This window comes from Didymella exigua (genome assembly GCF_010094145.1).
Source record: "Didymella exigua CBS 183.55 unplaced genomic scaffold M421scaffold_33, whole genome shotgun sequence".
In the NCBI taxonomy this organism is placed as follows: Eukaryota; Fungi; Ascomycota; class Dothideomycetes; order Pleosporales; family Didymellaceae; genus Didymella; species Didymella exigua.
The window spans coordinates 275,133-292,111 of record NW_022984807.1 but is presented as its reverse complement, the minus strand read 5'-3'; the positions used below and the strand labels follow the sequence as shown (position 1 = coordinate 292,111).

The window sequence follows — 16,979 nt, the reverse complement described above, 5'->3', positions numbered from 1 at the left end:
GGAGTGTATAGGTTACTTATCTTAGATAGCTATAAGAGCTATCTTAACTAGGAGTTTAAGGACTATTACCTAGAGAACTAAATCCTTACTCTCTATATACTACCTTACTTATTATATATCCTCTAGCTACTTAATATAGTCTATTTCCTGCTATTAAAGCATAAGTACTCCTAATATATTTAAGACTTAGCATGCTAACACATCTTCTATATTAATAAGGAAGGCCTCCTACTAGCCTTTAGGGACGTGTTCCTTAATATATTTATAAAGATTAACTACTAAAAGGCCTTTAAGGCATTAGGGCTTATTCCTACTAATATATAGGTAGTGTTAGATTACCTTAAAGTGCAGCTGCATACCCTACTAGCAGTACCTCTACCTAAAACACTTTAGCAATCTAAGACACTAAGCAATACACACAAGTTTAGATCTTAATCTAAGCTTGTAAGCAACTCCTTCTAACAATTACTAAGTGTAGTAACGTAGATTATCACCGAGCCAGCCATATCACCGAACCAGCCATTTTCTCTTAGCACGACTAACACAAGTTACTGCAACTACAACTACTTACTATTAAATAGTAACCTAGCATACTGCGTGCTTGCATTAGATTTAGAAGATGTTTCTACACCCTCCTGGCATGTTCGTGCGTTGTGTCCAGTCTTGCTACAGTTCCCACAGCGCCAAACAGTTGACTGAGCTCCTAGTTGACTACCTCCACCCTGAGTCTTCTTAGATGGCTGAGCTGCTACACACGCCTCAGCAGCTACCCGCGATGCTGCTGGGCCATACTCAAGTGTGCCACCATGCTGAATCTGCTTTCTCTTACGCGATTTTCTCTTAGTTATTACTGCTAATTGCTCTTCAAGCTCTCGCACGCGGGCCTTAATAAGGACGTTTTTGTGCAGCATCTCTTTAGCCCCTTTTACAAGCTTTAAGAACCCCTCTTGCGCTGCACTTAGTAATTATTAGAAGGAGTTGCTTACAAGCTTAGATTAAGACCTAAACTTGTGTGTATTGCTTAGCGTCTTAGATTGCCACAGCGTTTTAGGTAGAGGTACTGCTAGTAGGGTATGCAGCTGCACTTTAAGGCAATCTAACACTACCTACATATTAGTAGGAATAAGCCCTAATACCTTAAAGGCCTTTTAGTAGTTAACCTTTATAAACACATTAAGGAACACGTCCCTAAAGGCTAGTAGGAAGCCTTCCTTGTTAATATAGAAGACATGTTAGTGTGCTAAGTCTTAAATATATTAGGAGTACTTGCGCTTTAATAGCAAGAAACAGACTATGTTAAGTAGCTAGAGGATGTGTAATAAGTAAGGTAGCATATAGAGAGTAAGGATTTAGTTCTCTAGATAATAGTCCTTAAACTCCTAGTTAAGATAGCTCTTATAGCTGTCTAAGATAAGCAACCTATACACTCCTACCTAACACGTCTTTGTATGTGTGTTAAAGTGCTTTAACTACTTAAGGCTAAGCGTGTTGTTTGTCTAACTATTCTTAGAGACTAAGAGCTTCTAATCGTGGGGTATATCTGTCTCCTCATACTAGGCAGAGATGTAGACACGTCCTTTGTAGATGATGAAAGGCAGGGTTGCATACCTAGCGGCGCAGATGCTCTGGATAACGGTAACCCACTCGCGATCACCTGGCTGAACAAGCTCTGGCTGAGCACGTCTCTCTAAGCCTGTTACAACCTTTAAAGACAAAGCAACGCCTATCTAGAACCTAGTTTTATTAAAGTTGTGCACGTTGTTGTTGCAAACGCTATACTTAACTTAAGTATCCTCTACTAGCTTAAACCACGCGCTAATTATCTTAGGATCTTCCTGTAGTATCCTCTGTCTATCCTTAGCTTAATTAAAGGCCATTTTAAGCTTGTCTGAACGCGTCACAAGCCTGCTAGCCCATAGTTTGCCAACAGGCTCTTCACCACGCACACTAAGTATCTTATCAGCCATATCTGCCACCTCACATAGCTGGGGCGCAAATCCTCGCAAATTAAGGTTAAGTATATACTAGATAATTGTCTGCTCCTCTAGTATAGTAAGTTTCTAGCAATTAGTGTGTACGTCTAGTTAAAATATAATATTGTAAAGGCAATTAGAGACCTGCTAATAAGGTACGTTCAACACTCTAGCAGCACTGTAGATACTGCAAAATTAGCTAGCATAGAAGGCCTAGATAGCAAGGATAACTCTGCCTTCTCTAGTAGTATTCTGAAGTTGTTGTTGTTAAGGCATGTTGTGTTGGGGTAAAAGGTGGTTGTGCCAAGAGAAAGTGGCCGGTTCGGTGATATGGCCGGCTCGGTGATAATCTACGTTATAAGAGGGGTTCTTAAAGCTTGTAAAAGGGGCTGAAGAGATGCTGCACAAAAATGTCCTTATTAAGGCCTGCGTGCAAGAGCTTAAAGAGTAATTAGCAGTAATAACTAAGAGAAAATCGCGTAAGAGAAAGCAGATTTAGCATGGTGGCACACTTAAGTATGGCCCAGCAGCATCGTGGGTAGCTGCTAAGGCGTGTGTAGCAGCTTAGCTATCTAAGAAGACTTAGGGTAGAGGTAGTCAACTAGGAGCTTAGTCAACTGTTTAGCGCTGTAGGAACTGTAGCAAGACTAGACATAACGCACGAACGTGCTAGGAGGGTGCAGAAACATCTTCTAAATCTAATACAAGCACACAGTATACTAGGTTACTATTTAATAGTAAGTAGTTGTAGTTATAGTAACTTGTGTTAGTCGTGCTAAGAGAAAATGGCCAGTTTAGTGATATGGCCGGCTCGGTGATAATCTACGTTAGCTGGATGAGTATCGGTGTATATATTCTGCTCATTCAGCACCGTAGATAGAAGAAGGAACTTGATCACTTTCTTCACACTTGATCAACGATCAGAGACTACTCAGCTTCCACAGTACGTTATATTCATCAATTGTGGATGGCTCTACAGCCTCATGTTTGCTTGGGCTAGTAGGGCCGATCGCGCGCATTTGGTGAATCCGCGCATTCCGTGGAAAAGCGAAAACAGCAGAACCGAGATTGGTAAAACTAGCGCCTGCACCACCGACGCTTACCCCGCAGCTAGTGTGCTTATTCACCTCTGCTAATTCATCATTTGCGATGCGTCAAGCCCAATCACCTTCTCATCTACACCGATAAGGCACGCCACATTGTCGCGGCAGGAGGGCATTTGGGTATGACCGAGCCCTCGCAGGACACAGGTGCTTTTCGCCTCAAATAGGCAGAGCCGCCGCGTTCTTCATGCATATCTTATCATTTTTTTGACCGCTGCTATGGCTTTAACGCCAGCAACCCTGATCGATGGCGCCGAGACACCGGCTAGTACAACGCCTGGACACCAACATCATCATCACCATCACCACTTAGACGGTGCTGGAAGAAGGATCAGGCACCTACTCCTTCCAGATGGGAGGCAAGTGCACGTCGCAGGGAATCCAGATGAGGCTCGCCGGATGGGCCAGACATTGCGCCTGAACGAGCAGGACAACTTCGATCTGGTCGTTCATGGGAGTCCTGAGCATGTATGTTCGCAGACGCTATCGTATGTGCAACGCACTCGGACTGACCTGCGGAAACCAAGATCGAAGCCCTTCGCGATACTCATTCTCATCATGAAGAGCGGCATCGCCAGCTCAAGGAAGAGTACCCAGACCTTGCTGCTGAGTTCGAACATGTGTTCCGCGAACTTGGCGCCCTTTCCTCTGAACTCCATATGATCAGCGAGCACGCTGTGCGACTTGATGCAAATTTCTCGAAGTATGGCTATTCTGCGCATCTGCGTACCAGGGATTATAGCGATGAAGATGGCTCCTCGACTAGTGACTCAAATTTTGACAAAGAAACATGGCACGCTGACCTGAAGCTCGGCGAGACAATGCGCTTCTATCAAAAGCCCATTGTGCGCCAATACTTTCACAAGGGACTTCTTTGGCGCGCGCGAGAGGCACAGGAAGTCGCTAGTTACGAGCTGTTTATCGACCTTTTCTATGTTGGTATTATCGCGATTACGGGTGACACCGCAGCCGAGCATCCAAATGGGCAATCACTGCTCCACTTTGTCATCACATTTATCATGGGCTGGAAATTTTGGAGCGATATCAGTTTACTCATCTCGTGGTTCGACAGCGACGACGTTCTACGGCGCTGCAGCGTACTGTTCATCCTGACATGTTTGCTTGGCTTCACGACAAACATGGTGGACGCGTTCGAGCACACATATACGCCACTGGTCGCGTTTTACGTTACTGCGAGGCTGTTCCTGATCATGAGCCTGTTCTGGTACGCGTACTTGATCCCGATGGTCCGCGCGTCCATGATCGGCAATGGTATCATTGCGCTCATCCCAGTAACTCTTTGGATAGGCAGTATCTACGTCGAAGAACCCGTTCGCCAGGGTCTCATCTGGACCGCAATAATGTTCGATCTTTTTGGAAGCTATCTGATGATCACACTTCAGAGACCTGGAGGCTTCCAACGCAAACTGCCCGCAAGCTGGCAAGAGCGGCTGGAGTTTTTTCCAGGGACTAATATCGAACACAGGATCGAGCGAACGAACGCTTTTGTTACTTTGGTCTTTGGGTCTTGTGTATTGGGCATCTTATACCAAAGCTCTTCGGCGATGGGTGTCAATGCTTTTTTCGGCAAGGCTGTGCTTGGCCTTGTCCAAGCATTCACTTTCAATTGGATATACTTCGAGATTGACTCCTTCAACCTGCATACACATGCTATCCGACGGCACGTGGGATCAGGTACACCAAAATGGCACAATTGATCGAGATTCAGCTGACACTGTGTAAAGCTATGGTTTGGTTCTCAATCCACCTGCCGTTCATCATGTCCTTCGTCCTAAGCGCTGGTGCACTCGCAGTACTGGTTCGAGCCCACGACTGTCTGGACGCCGAGGTGGAGTCACTGTTTGAAACCTCCATACCTCGTTCAGACGATCACATCTCGATAGGTCTGCAATGGTATTACTGCGGTGGTCTTGGCATCTCTCTCCTTTGTCTCGCAATCATCGCATGGACGCATACACATCGTAAGATTCCGAATCAGCGCATCAAGAAACACTTCCGCCTCCTCTTTCGTGTCGCCATGGCTATCGTCATCACCTGTCTCCCATTAGCGCATCTCGATAGCCTAGAGTTAGTCGCCGCTACGTCTGGGCTGGTCGTATGTGTGCTGGTACTGGAGCTGGTTGGAAGCACTTGTTGGGGCGAAAGCTTCTGGTGGAACGCGAATTGCGGCAGAAACAAGTGCAGTTACGGCGCAAAATGCAGCGTGAGGAAGGAAGAATTAGAGAAATCGCTTAAAGACGGAACGGCACTGAATGTAGAGGAAATTGCGAAAAGAGAGGGAAAAGAGAGGGGCTATATTGGGGCTGTGTAATGGAGGAGACTTATGGAAGAGGACTATTTTGGTCAATGACGGGGCAGTCCTTGAGTGCGTCGAACGTGGTGAAACCTTTCGTGGTGGCATAAACAATACGATCGAGGCCTGCACTGCAAGTATGAGCGGTATCGGAGCAATCGCAGAGTCGAGACGCCTCAAAGATAGATCTATTGTATGGCGTCACCCAAGTCATCTAGAAAGAGCTGACAGCAGTGCCTATACTCAAAACTCATGCGATGCCGACTCTTGACAATCCGAGTCATACGGACACCATCATCCATGCTGAGAATGGTAACGTAAGCGATCATGTTTGGCCTGGTCGTCCGAACAGTGACGCAGACGGTGAACTCCAGCTTTTAACTTTGTGTGCTGAAATCAGTGCTGTATTGCAAGAGCCGCAGCATGCTATTGCTTGAAGAGGTCTTGTACGATGCTCAGATCGACAAGAACGTTGTGTCGTGGCCTAAGCTATACGAAGCTGGTCTATTTGGCGACTTCACCGCCACCGAAGCAATCATCTATAATGCGGCTGATGATGAGGCTGCTGGTCGTGTATCTAGACACGACAACGTATACTGTCTCGAGGATTTGGCCCCGCCGTCGGCGACGACTCACCCGTCCAGGCCAACTACAGAGTCGATCCCCCAAGTCTCTACTTCAGAGCTTGAGATAGTGAATGAGTCTGCACAGGGTAGTCCAAGTTCTGGCGTGATTAGTTCCAATATTTTTGGTTGGTCGTCGCGATCCCTTGCCACTTACCACATCAGGAATAGGTAAATCGACTGCACGAGGTGCACTGCCGTCTTTTTCACAGTCTGAATCATTTGCAGCGTCTCCTAATACGTTGCCTTCTGAGTCAGCCTATGTTGAGTCGAGCGTTCCCTTGAATTCATCTTCTCCAAGTGCCACCACGACGAAGCGCAAACTAGGAACTCATTTCGAAAGTTCCGGTCAAGCTCCAGCAAAACGCAGTCGCGCTAAATTAAGCATGCATGGCCGCATAAGGCATCAGTTGATCGAGCTGGGGGAGAAGGTTGCAAATGTGATCACGACTCCGTCCTCCTTGTCACCGCCCCACCCACCCAGGATTACCCGCATACCGAGTGACTTCGATTGGCCTCACAAGATTTTTGATAGTAATTCGACGCCCTCTTTCACTACAACGTTCATGTCGTCAGCAACTAGAGAGTATCACCCGCCCGCAGCGACTCCAGAGATCGTTGAGTCGAAGAGTACCAGCAGTGAATCGTAGTGTATTGTACCGACGTCCGCCAATAGAGTCTCAACAAGCGTGCAGAGGCAGAGAAAAGGCGGGTGGCTCGCGACTAAAGGTGGAGCATATAAAATCGAGGTTGAGGACCATGAAAGTTTATCTTACGAGCCCTGCGAGGAGCGATGACTGTCTTGAGTGATTTTATGCTATATTTAAAGACTAGAAATGCATTTGGTATGTGACATCATTTGTGACTAATGACAGTAAGATCACATCCCGAGTGACATTCTAGCAAAGCCTGGTTACTGTTTTTCGTGCGTCTCCTTGACTGTGGCTTAGCTAGGGATCTCAGGAATACATGCTCATACATGACCATACAATCTCTTTTTTTTGCGAGCCTTGAAACGAAAGCGAGCGGCAGCCTACACAAGGGACACAAGGCGTTTCTGGAGCGCCAATCATGTGTTGTAATCGCACTCGTGATAGGGTCGATACACCACATTCGTGATGGCCTCAAGGGCCCGCTGGTCAAGGTAGCTCGCTAAGCCATAGAGGTGAAAGTGAAGATGAATCGCCAAAAGTTGCCTTTCGCTTCTTTCGTCAAGACTTTCACCCTGCAATCGCTGTTATAAATATTATTTATACCTACTTCCACCCTCCATCCCAATACGTGACTCTCGAAAAATATCAGCAATGTCGCACGCACGTTCTGAAGCGTCGCCAACGCCAACGAAGCACCGCAACGGTATCATTCGCGCTTTATCGAGCTTCTCGAAGCCTGTGGAGGAATGGGGTGTTAGCAACGTGCCAGTCCTGTCTACATCGGTCACGCCCAGGAGAGAACGAACTTCAGCGACCCAGTCGCGACGGAATAGTGACAGTAGCAGAACTACTGCACCCTCGCCCTATAGGCTAGATCGAGCAGATATCTTCAATTCCCCGTCTCGCGTACCGCCCATTTCGCCTTTAAGTATTGCCACAGTATCGACTTTCGGTGGCTGGATATCAGAGCGCGTGAACGAAGACGATGCGGTGGATGACATCTTCAGTTCGCATAATGATGTGAATTCGGCTCGGAGGCCCTCAGGAAATACCTCCAGTCATCACATTCAGTCCGTTACGCCGTCGCGACACGAGTACACAATTCCCAAGCCACCCTCAGTCAGCCTCACTGGAAGCCTCCGCCGTGGTCTTGACACCGGCATACACCCGTTGCGCATGAACCCGCCGTCACCTTCGCCCTCGCTTTCAGTTGAAGCGACAAACACACAGGATCGACAAACTTCTACCATTACTCTATCACCAAGCCCCAGCAAGATTCTGTTACCATCGACTCTGAGCTTTGATGACACAGCCTCAAAAGTCTCTCGAGAAACTATCAGCACCCGACGCAGTCGCCGCACACTCCTCGAGGTGAACATCGAGGCGGCCAACAATGACATTAGGCCCCACGACGAGGAGTTTGAGCAGAAGAAAGAGGAGCCGGTGGGAATCGGAGCCGGGAAACTGGTGTCTGTTGACAAGCACTGCTCGTTCCCACGCGATGTCGGCTATGTTGAAGCTATGCGTCTTTGGTATGAAGATAAAGAGAATGAAGCATTGGAGACCTGTCACCGTCATCGCAAGGATGCGAGGAGGGCTGGAACTGCCAGTTGTGCACTGACGAGTATGAATGCCAATCAGCGGCTTTAAATGGGCTGATAACTCTGCATGGAGGCGAAGCGGATGCTGGGATATTCTGCGGACGCGCGGCTTAGATCGAGAGCAAGGTGAAGTGATTCGGTTTGGAAAGATGGCAATGAGGTAGAATGAAGGGAAGGAAACATACCCAATGTATCAAAGCACTACAAGCCAGGTTTAGACTCGTGATGATGCGCTCTCCGTATTTACCACATACATTTCTGGCAATCCAGGGCTAGATTCAGGTCTGGTGAGAAGGCAATCTGCCACTATCGCACTCTTCGTGGTCACAGATGCACAAACAGGCAGGAAGAAAGGTAGTGCAATGAAAAAAAATGACCTAACCAAGGGTCGAACCAGCGTCAAGACTGTTCTCTGACAGATACCAGAACTCATGCTAAACTCAAGGCCCCTCTACAACTGAGGCTGCGCGCAAAAAGATTATTTTATGACCTAACCAGGGGTCGCTGAATATTCAGTTAGTTTTCGAATACAGGCCAACCTGATTGATGATGGGTAAAACTCACAACCTGGAATCTCTTGATTACTGAATGATCGTAGTCAAGCGCCTTGCCATTGGGCCATTAGGCCAGATTTTATTGATCTGAACGATGAAAGATTGAGTTGTAAAAACAAATATAATCCCGATATTAACATGGCTCGCGTCTCGATCAATAATCCAGAAACATCGCCCAGATTGGCTGTGAACAAGGTCGCGATACAGCGTGCAGAGATTTCTCGGCGGATTTGCGGCTAGCGTCGAGTGGGGCATCGGCCGGGAGAGGCTACTGGTTCGCGAATATCGATATTGTAGTAATTCAGCATAATCAGCATCAACAACAGCAGGGATGCCCTATGATCATTCCCGAGTGCCTGTTGAATGAGTGACGCAGCACGTGCCAGGTGTCAGGTACGGTCTGGTATTCCTTGTGCGCACAAGCAACCATAGTCTAATTGCGGGTGAATGCTGACCGTTGTATCCAGCAAGTAAACCGTATGTAGTTCGCGTTGCTCGAGATCACTAGAAGTAAAGATCCTATACTATGGCTCCGTCGATATTGGCAAATGTACAGGTGTGCTTGCAACGTGGAAGTTGATACATGGGGATGACATCAACGCGCCTCGGGACGCGATAGTTGATGAGGACAAGTCCTGTGGACAGGCTTCAACACAACGCTCCTCCGCGTCACTACTGACTAGACACAGCATTACAGCGGATCATGTTCCCCAAAGCTATCATCGAATTGCGATATTGGTGAAGATCGTTGTGGAAAGTCTCATACATCTACGAGGTTCTGCATCCTGCGCCCACCTTTGGCCACAGTGTACACGAATCGCGACGCCCAGAGCTCGTCGGAGCCTTCAAGAATATCGACCACCCTCATAGTAGCTGCGAGTCGACACTGTACGTGTCCGAGTTTCGAAGGACAGACGCAGTGTACATGCTCCTTCGCTTGTGGCCCGCGTCGCACCTAAACACTGCCCGCGTTGGCCACTGGGCCATTGACATACGCGGTACTTGCCCCTGATATCCAGCACTTTCTCTATAACAATAGATATAGACGTTGCTGATCGATCTAGATGAGCAAAAAGCTGAAGACAGAGGACCTTCCAAAAGACGCTCCGCAGCGGCATCAACATCGTTGTACGGAGGCTCACTCTGCATGCGTAGACCGACTTTGCCCATCGATGACGTCTAACCCGTGATGAAGGCTTGGATAACGTCAAAAATTGAACTGCCCACCTGTGCCTGGAATGGCTGCTTCGTCCGGTGGCGATGGCGGCTGCTTCAAATCGATCAGCTTGCGGACGGTCACAAGATTCAATCGGAGACCATGGCGCCTCGGCTCGTCCCAGCTATCGAGCCATTCTGTCACTCACTGTTATGTGTTCAGACTCGAGAAATGCTGTTGCAGATGAAGATGACTAGATCACAGTCTATCACTATGCCAACCGGTCATCTCCAGATCCCTCGATTCCACTGAAGATGGTTGAACCCGAGTTTTGCAAACTCCCTCCCACGTCGAAGCCTCCAAGGAAATGTTCAGTTGGTGCAGTATATTATGCAATATCTCCATACTCAGCCCGGCCACCAGCACGGCGTTTCTTATAAACATCCGGTCGTACTCACAGGGAATGCTCACGTTTAGCCTGGGCGTTACTGATCCTGACCTAGATCTGAAAAAGAAGACACATAGCTCCTGTTGGATGAAGTCGGTAGCAAACGCTAAAATTTCCCTTATAAGCCCGGCTTTTACATCCCACAAGAACTAAAAGACTTTGCCGACGGCCGATTTGTGAGATTAGGTTCCGGTGACGAAGACAAAATTGACATCAAGAGTCCGCGCAAAGCGAAACATGACATTAAGCTGTCGGGCTTCGCTATGCTAGGATACCCTACAGGCTACCAGTGGGACTTTGTCGAAGGTGGAGAATATCGGGGGAACTTCGAGCCCGCGTGAACATATCAAAGCTATGTAACGGGTCTGTGTATGAACCGAGTGAGCATAGCATCTGCTTACTATGGTACGACGAGAGCCTCTTTCACCTGCTGCCCCGCTTGCTGCCTAACCTCCTCGACTAGCACTTGTCTGACTCTCCACAAGTTCGACACACACTCTTCCCACAATCCCCTCGCTCCGAATATCAGCAAACAGCAATCCCAACCACAAAGTCACTGCCGGCCGTACATCACCATGGACTATTCCCAGGGCCAAAAGCGCACCGCGGACTTCTCACCCACCACACCGACTTACCCCATGCCATCCGTACCTGAATTCAGCGCGCCGCGCATCCTCCGCCGACACCACCACCGCCACCGCAACGTCGCCGCCAGCGTGTGGGGCATCGAAGCAGAACCACCAACCACGGCCGCAACACCGTCCTTGCCCTCGTCCAGCAACCTTTCCAGCGGGTACCGCTCCGTCAGCGGTCCGCACGCGCCCTTCAACGCCTACAAGTCGCTGCTGCGGCACCCAAACCTCTTCTTCCAGTTCTGCATCCGGGTGCCGTACGGCTCACTCGTGGCGCTGTACGCCATCGACAAGGAATTCCACTACCGGCTGAACAAGTACTCCGTGTCGCTGATCCACGAGTACGCGCTATACCACGCGCCCGTCGCGTCGCGCATCTTCGCGTGGGTCCTGTACCCGGAGCTGTGCATCTCGGACCCGATGCTGCGGCCTATGGACGGGCGGGCGTGGCTGGCGCGCGACGTGCCCGGGTTCCGCTGGGTGGGGATGGTTCTGCACCGCCAGCGGGTTGTGCGGGGGATTCTGACGAGGCTGGCGGTGGAGGGGTTGAGGGTCCCGGCAGTGGGGTTCGCGGTGCTGTGTAAGTTCTGGGGGATTATGGAGTGCACGGCGACGGCGGTCAGGGAGGCGTTCCTGCAGGACGCGAGCATCTGGAGCGATCAGGAGATACTTGTGCTCCAGCTGTTCTTGGTCAAGCTGGATATGCGGTTTAGTGATCCGGTGCTGGGGAACGGCATTGGGGAGTTGAGTCATATGCTGCTTACGCAGAAGGGGTTGGGGATGCTGTACAAGGTGTTGACGGGCGAGATGACATTGGATTACGATAAAGCGACGGAAATCCTGGTGCGCACCTACCTGAGCGAGGACCTCGACCTAGATACGCATCCCTGGCTCGACGACGAGATCGACAACGGTGTGCCGGAGGAGTTTTGGGGACTGTTGTCGAGAGAAGGATGGCATATGGATGGGAAGAGGATGGAGAGTGCGGTCGACATGGTGATCACGGAGGGCATTAGGAGGGGCCTGGATGTGCAAAAGTACTACCTGGACTTTGTCCTGTATGGCCACGTCGACGGAGAAGGAAATAATCTGCCGGTGCCGAGAGCGCTGAGGCAGAGAGGCGATAAGGTTGTGATCGAGATGTGTTGGCCGAACGAGCAGGCGCGGCAGGAGGCGCTGAGCGCTTTAAAGAATCTTGCACAAGCGTCTTGCGGCGAAGAGATGGACACGGATGACTAGGGCTTGCGAAGATGGGTGGGAATGGCAGTAGGTGTCGAGCCATGATCGAGCATGTCGTTTATTTCAATGCGTTACGAGCATCAATTCCTCATTGCTTCGCACTGTGCGCTGTCGACTTTCCTTATGTAGATCAATATACCAGTGCTCAATTATGGTCAGTGTCATGTTCCTCCAGATCATCTTCCGCGTCCTCCCAATCCGTATCGATCTCCTCTTCTGCGTCCACAAAGTCTTCATCATCGGCATTTCCGTCCTCTTCATCGTCACTGCCCATTTGGATTACTATGCCCTGTTCTTGCATATGCTCAATAAACTGCAGAAACGCGTCTTCGTCGCCGTCATTCTGCAAGTCAGCAATCATGGCTTCGAAATCGCTGTCCGTCTCTTCGTCGGTGCCTTCGAAATCGTCGTCGAGGTCTGAGAGCGGCAAGTCGATGTCGGGATCGTCGGGATCGCCTACGCGATTCAGGCCCCAGCCGCGCGTGAAGCGCTCCTTCATCCGGTCGAGAAGGCGTGCGCATTCGTTTGTAAGACGGGCGATGTCGACGGAGGAGAGCTGGTCGGTTTCAGGCAGGTTGGGGTCCGTGGAGGTGGGGGCCGATTCTGTAGGCTCGTGCAGAGACGGCTCGAATTCCATGTGCCGCGCACTGAAGGGATGGAAAGGTTTCAACATGTGCTTTGGCTCGTACCGAGGGTCGTTATGAACCATAGGGTCATTGTTGATGCGCCGTCTGAAGCCGACGTGGGAGGCGTCGTACAAGCAGCGGACTTCTGGAACTGGCTCGCCATGCAGGTAGGGCGGGATGAGCGAGGAGCCGCGACCAAGCTCGATACTGACTTTGAAGTTGATATCGCTCTTGAATAGGGCGTAGCCGTACGCATGTCGATTGCGCAGGCGGTCAGGCTCGCAGATGTATTCGGCGGTTGACACGTTGTTGAACGAGGCGGCGGACTGCTTGAGCTCGAGAGTGTCGAGCGATGGAAGAGTAGCGTAGATTCCCACATCTGGGAGGTAGTCGAAGAAATTCTCGGCGACGAGGAAATGGCGCCGCACGACCAGTGTAGCGAGGTTGGGTGGACAAAGGTCGTGGTTCATAACGATCGCCTCATGCAGAAAGGAGCCTGTATCGCACTCGAGCGTTTTCAGCGAGTGGAACTGGCGCATGCCGTCGCCTGTGATGCGTTGACGAGCGATGTGGTGATTCTCTGGGTTGAGCCGCCATTTCGAATCCAGATGGACCAGCGTCTCAAGCGAGTGCGCGACAGGCGCGAGAGCCTGAAGTGCCTCAAGGGGGTGCGGAGATAGCTTCGGCGACAACTCGACGCTTCGGTCGATGTTGAAGACGTTCTCTCCGATCGTAAGACGCCTGAGCTTCTCAGGTGTGCTCAAGATTTGCTGCAGGCTGGTGGTCTCCAGATTGCACTCGTCGAAGATGAGGGTCGTGAGCGGTGTGGTCCTCTGGTGCGGCCCGAGCACCTCCAAAGTCGTTGGAAACGTCACACAAGAAACGTGCAGGTAGCGCAGACTAGGATGGCGGAAGAGGCAGTGGAAGCCATCCAGCTCCCAAAAGTCGGCATGCGCGCCGTGCGAGTGTATCGTAAGCGACTCCAGCTGCGCCAGCCCCACTGTCCGCTGCATGGTCCTGTACAGGCTCCGATCCTGCGCGAAGCGTTCCTTCTCCTGCGCGCCGTCGACGCACGCCTTCTCCAACGCCTGCCTGAAGCGCTCCATGTCGCCCTCGACCCACTCGTGGCCGCCCTTTTCCCACTTGAAGTTGTCGTATGGGCTCTCGATATGCCATTCGCGTAGGTTCACCATCTGGGCAACGCACTCGTTGAAGGCCTTGCGCCGCTCCAGGCTCACTTGCAGGTGGTCGGTCCATCGGTACAGGATCTTGAGTGTGTGCACGGCGCGGACTCGCTCATGGCGGGCAACGAAGGCAGAAATGATGCGCTGGAGGTCCCTGACGGATCGCAGCTTGATGTTTTTGTAGATGTGCTCTTCGGTGAGCCGCTGGAGCCCGCGACAGGTCTGCGCGAGGGTACATAATGTGCGGTTATCATTGGCGAGTTGCTGGACGACGGCGAGGGTCAGCTCATTGGGCAGCCGATGGTCGATGCTGCCGAGCAGACTCGAGCCCATGGCAGCTGCGGTGGCGGTGGTTGGAGTGGTCGAGGTTCTGAAGTGGTCGAGTATTCAGATTTCGGTTGCGCGTTGACGTCGCGTTGAAGATCGCGGACATCTATGGTGGAGCGGAACTTTTCACATATGGAGCGGAACCTTTCACATATGGAGCGGAACCTTTCACATATGGAGCGGAACCTTTCACATATGGGGTGGAACCTTTCATATGTGGGGCGAAACCTTTTACATGTGGGGAGCGGCAGGTGCTCGGGCCAATGACGTTTGCTGCAGGTCCGCGATCCGCACCAGCATGCACCGCGGTACGCGTCTGCACCAACCCGGCACCAGGCAGCAGCATTCACTACCAGCTGTGAGTATTTCACTCAATCTGCCGACTCTCATCTCGGAGTCTGCTCTGCACTCTGCCGCTGGTGTCCTTGCAATCACGGCATACACAGAAAGCCTTGCCATCTCAATGTTGTGCGGGGCATCAAGACACTACGCAATCGCCATAGTCTGCGATGCTAGCAATAGAATCATGAAGTGCATGCGGGCAGATGAGTAGGTTTGAAGGTGGAATTGACATTGCTGCGTACAGTCAGGTAGAACCTGCAGATGTGTATGCAACCTTGGAAAGATGCAGAACGCCAACCATGCGGTCCTCAAGGGACATGCAAACGCCAAAGGCCAAACCAAAAGCGCCGGGTATGATGAAACGATTGATGCAAATGAAGAAAGACATGTGATGAAATATGTGCAGACTGCATCGGTGTCAGCACCAACTCTGAGAGAGATACTTCATTGTGGAGGTACTCACCCATCTCCGCACTCACCGCGCACACTGATGGAACTGGCTCGAGCAATACACATTCTCCCTGCACAGCATTAGCGCCGTTCCTGAATCTCACGCGCATCCCTCAAGGCTCGATGTGATTGGTCGGGTAAGTCTTCTTCCGACGCTGTAGACTACAACTGCAGCTGCACGAGCTCCAGAGTACACTGTGCAAGATCTAGTCACTCACCTCGTCAGATAACTTCCATCTGCCTTCGCCCTTCGGGTCTCAAGCAGCGGCGGCACAAACGGCAGTGCGAGCGCCGATACAACGTAGCCTGTTGCAAGAGTGGCTTTGAGGCGGTAGTGCGGGTCGCGCGGTAGGGAAGTCGAGTACCGACGGATGGAGGCGAGGGCGTGTGTTGACAAGGCCATTGTGCGTATATTATATCTGCTCAATCTCCACGATGCAAGCCGCTTTTGTCTTGGGGAACTTGGGCGATCTTGTGCTCGGGCGGAGGCTGAATAGATGTGAATAGTGCAACGACGGGCTCACGGCGGACGGCGTGCTTTATGTCTCAGCAAGGGTAAGGGTGCTCACGTTCTAGCGCGGGCGATGATGCAAAGTGGTCCCTGAGTCAGGCGATCGTAGGGCTGCGCTTCACAAGGTGTTCGGAGGAGCTCCTCTTGCACGAACAAGGCTGCACCGTCTTGACCTGCCGCGCTGATTGAGTGCTTGGAATGCTGGCCTGACAATCCAATTACGGGAGTATGCTTCACAGAGGCGCTCGCATCGGGAGAGGTTGAATGCAATTATATGCTCCGACACACACATCTGCGAACAACTTCGGCAAGAAATTCCCGCTTCGAGGTCGGATCAGCCCACTCTCGTGCGATCACGACTGTCAACGTCAAAGGCCAAGCCCGCTACCGCCTGCTGCATTCAATATTGGCAGGCAAACGTCAGGTGGAGGCGCGACTAAGGCGCTGCGTGGGTGGATTGGGGAGCAGGCGATCACGACACTTGCAGGGTGCTTGCGAGCGATTGCGTGCCCGTCAAAGGCCGTGTTTCAGCGCGCACGGGTGTCAGCGTTATTGTCGGTTTTCTGATTGGATGGAGCGGCGTTTGCGGCGGGATTTGTAGTCTGTCTGAGGCACGACATTATGTAGCGTGAGGTACTCACGGGCTTCTGCGTCGAAACAGGTCTTGGTGTCGGCCTTGAGATGTGAGGCCTACGACAGGCGGCGCTACCTACCCGCTGTTCATCATCTAGCGTCTGTCACGAGCGACGTCGACCCACAGTTTCCACCTTTCTCTGGCTATCTTCGAGCTGACGGCCGCGACTCACGAAATGGGAGCTGTGTTGATATGCACGCATGCTTTCATGTGGGTATCTATAAATCTACAAACCACTCAGGCTCAGCCTGCAGCAGGGGAAAGGAAAACAAGCCTGCCAGGGCGCCTGAAGCAGTCAGTCTGCCTGCGAAGTGCCTCTAACTTTCAGCTCGATGTCTTGTCGTTGTGTGCTCATGTCTCATGCGAGGAATCTGCGGAGGAACTTGACGCTGGAAGAGCGCTTGTTTCCACGACCGTTGCCTCCAGCGTTGCCTCCTCGTCCGCCTCGTCCGTTGCCGGCATTAGCATTACCTCCATTAGCTGCGTTCTGGTTCGCGTTGCCTGCGTTCTGGGTGTTGCCGTTTGCTGCGTTCTGGTTGCCGTTTGCTGCATTCTGGTTGCCGTTTGCTGCGTTCTGGTTGCCGTTTGCTGCGTTCTGGTTGCCGTTTG

General features: G+C 51.2%; 7 protein-coding genes across 7 annotated transcripts in view; 4 read left to right on the top strand and 3 right to left on the bottom strand.

Annotated features, from left to right (window-relative positions):
- Window positions 1-3,166: 3,166 nt before the first annotated feature.
- M421DRAFT_424276 (uncharacterized protein) lies at window positions 3,167-5,672 on the top strand. The gene is made up of 3 exons (XM_033593703.1): window positions 3,167-3,544; window positions 3,604-4,771; window positions 4,822-5,672. The coding sequence occupies exons 1-3, from the start codon at window positions 3,296-3,298 to the stop codon at window positions 5,406-5,408; spliced, it is 2,004 nt and encodes a 667-aa protein (XP_033445308.1). The 5' UTR covers window positions 3,167-3,295; the 3' UTR covers window positions 5,409-5,672.
- Window positions 5,648-6,771, top strand: M421DRAFT_401028 (uncharacterized protein; the record flags this gene model as incomplete). The annotated part of the gene is made up of 3 exons (XM_033590215.1): window positions 5,648-5,707; window positions 5,832-6,141; window positions 6,242-6,771. The coding sequence occupies 3 exons, from the start codon at window positions 5,648-5,650 to the stop codon at window positions 6,661-6,663; spliced, it is 792 nt and encodes a 263-aa protein (XP_033445307.1). The 3' UTR covers window positions 6,664-6,771.
- A 546-nt stretch (window positions 6,772-7,317) lies between these two features.
- Window positions 7,318-8,399, top strand: M421DRAFT_401026 (uncharacterized protein; the record flags this gene model as incomplete). Its single annotated transcript, XM_033590214.1, has 1 exon — window positions 7,318-8,399. One exon carries the CDS (start codon window positions 7,318-7,320, stop codon window positions 8,314-8,316), a length of 999 nt encoding a protein of 332 aa, XP_033445306.1. The 3' UTR covers window positions 8,317-8,399.
- A 2,664-nt stretch (window positions 8,400-11,063) lies between these two features.
- Window positions 11,064-12,296, top strand: M421DRAFT_103432 (uncharacterized protein; the record flags this gene model as incomplete). Its single annotated transcript, XM_033586903.1, has 1 exon — window positions 11,064-12,296. One exon carries the CDS (start codon window positions 11,064-11,066, stop codon window positions 12,294-12,296), a length of 1,233 nt encoding a protein of 410 aa, XP_033445305.1.
- Window positions 12,297-12,441: 145 nt separating this feature from the next.
- Window positions 12,442-14,439, bottom strand: M421DRAFT_70940 (uncharacterized protein; the record flags this gene model as incomplete). The annotated part of the gene is made up of 2 exons (XM_033596751.1): window positions 12,442-12,906; window positions 13,003-14,439. 2 exons carry the CDS (start codon window positions 14,437-14,439, stop codon window positions 12,442-12,444), a joined length of 1,902 nt encoding a protein of 633 aa, XP_033445304.1.
- Window positions 14,440-15,091: 652 nt separating this feature from the next.
- Window positions 15,092-15,968, bottom strand: M421DRAFT_424271 (uncharacterized protein). The gene is made up of 3 exons (XM_033593702.1): window positions 15,444-15,968; window positions 15,239-15,296; window positions 15,092-15,182 (listed from the first exon to the last, which is right to left on the bottom strand). Exons 1-2 carry the CDS (start codon window positions 15,626-15,628, stop codon window positions 15,251-15,253), a joined length of 231 nt encoding a protein of 76 aa, XP_033445303.1. The 5' UTR covers window positions 15,629-15,968; the 3' UTR covers window positions 15,092-15,182; window positions 15,239-15,250.
- Window positions 15,969-16,768: 800 nt separating this feature from the next.
- The window catches only part of M421DRAFT_267667 (uncharacterized protein), a 1,660-nt gene continuing 1,449 nt past the window's right edge, over window positions 16,769-16,979 (bottom strand). Inside the window, exon 5 of the mRNA XM_033588757.1 lies at window positions 16,769-16,958. Within this exon, the coding sequence (XP_033445302.1) occupies window positions 16,847-16,958 (112 nt within the window). The 3' untranslated portion in view covers window positions 16,769-16,846. The remainder of the gene's footprint in view (window positions 16,959-16,979) is intronic.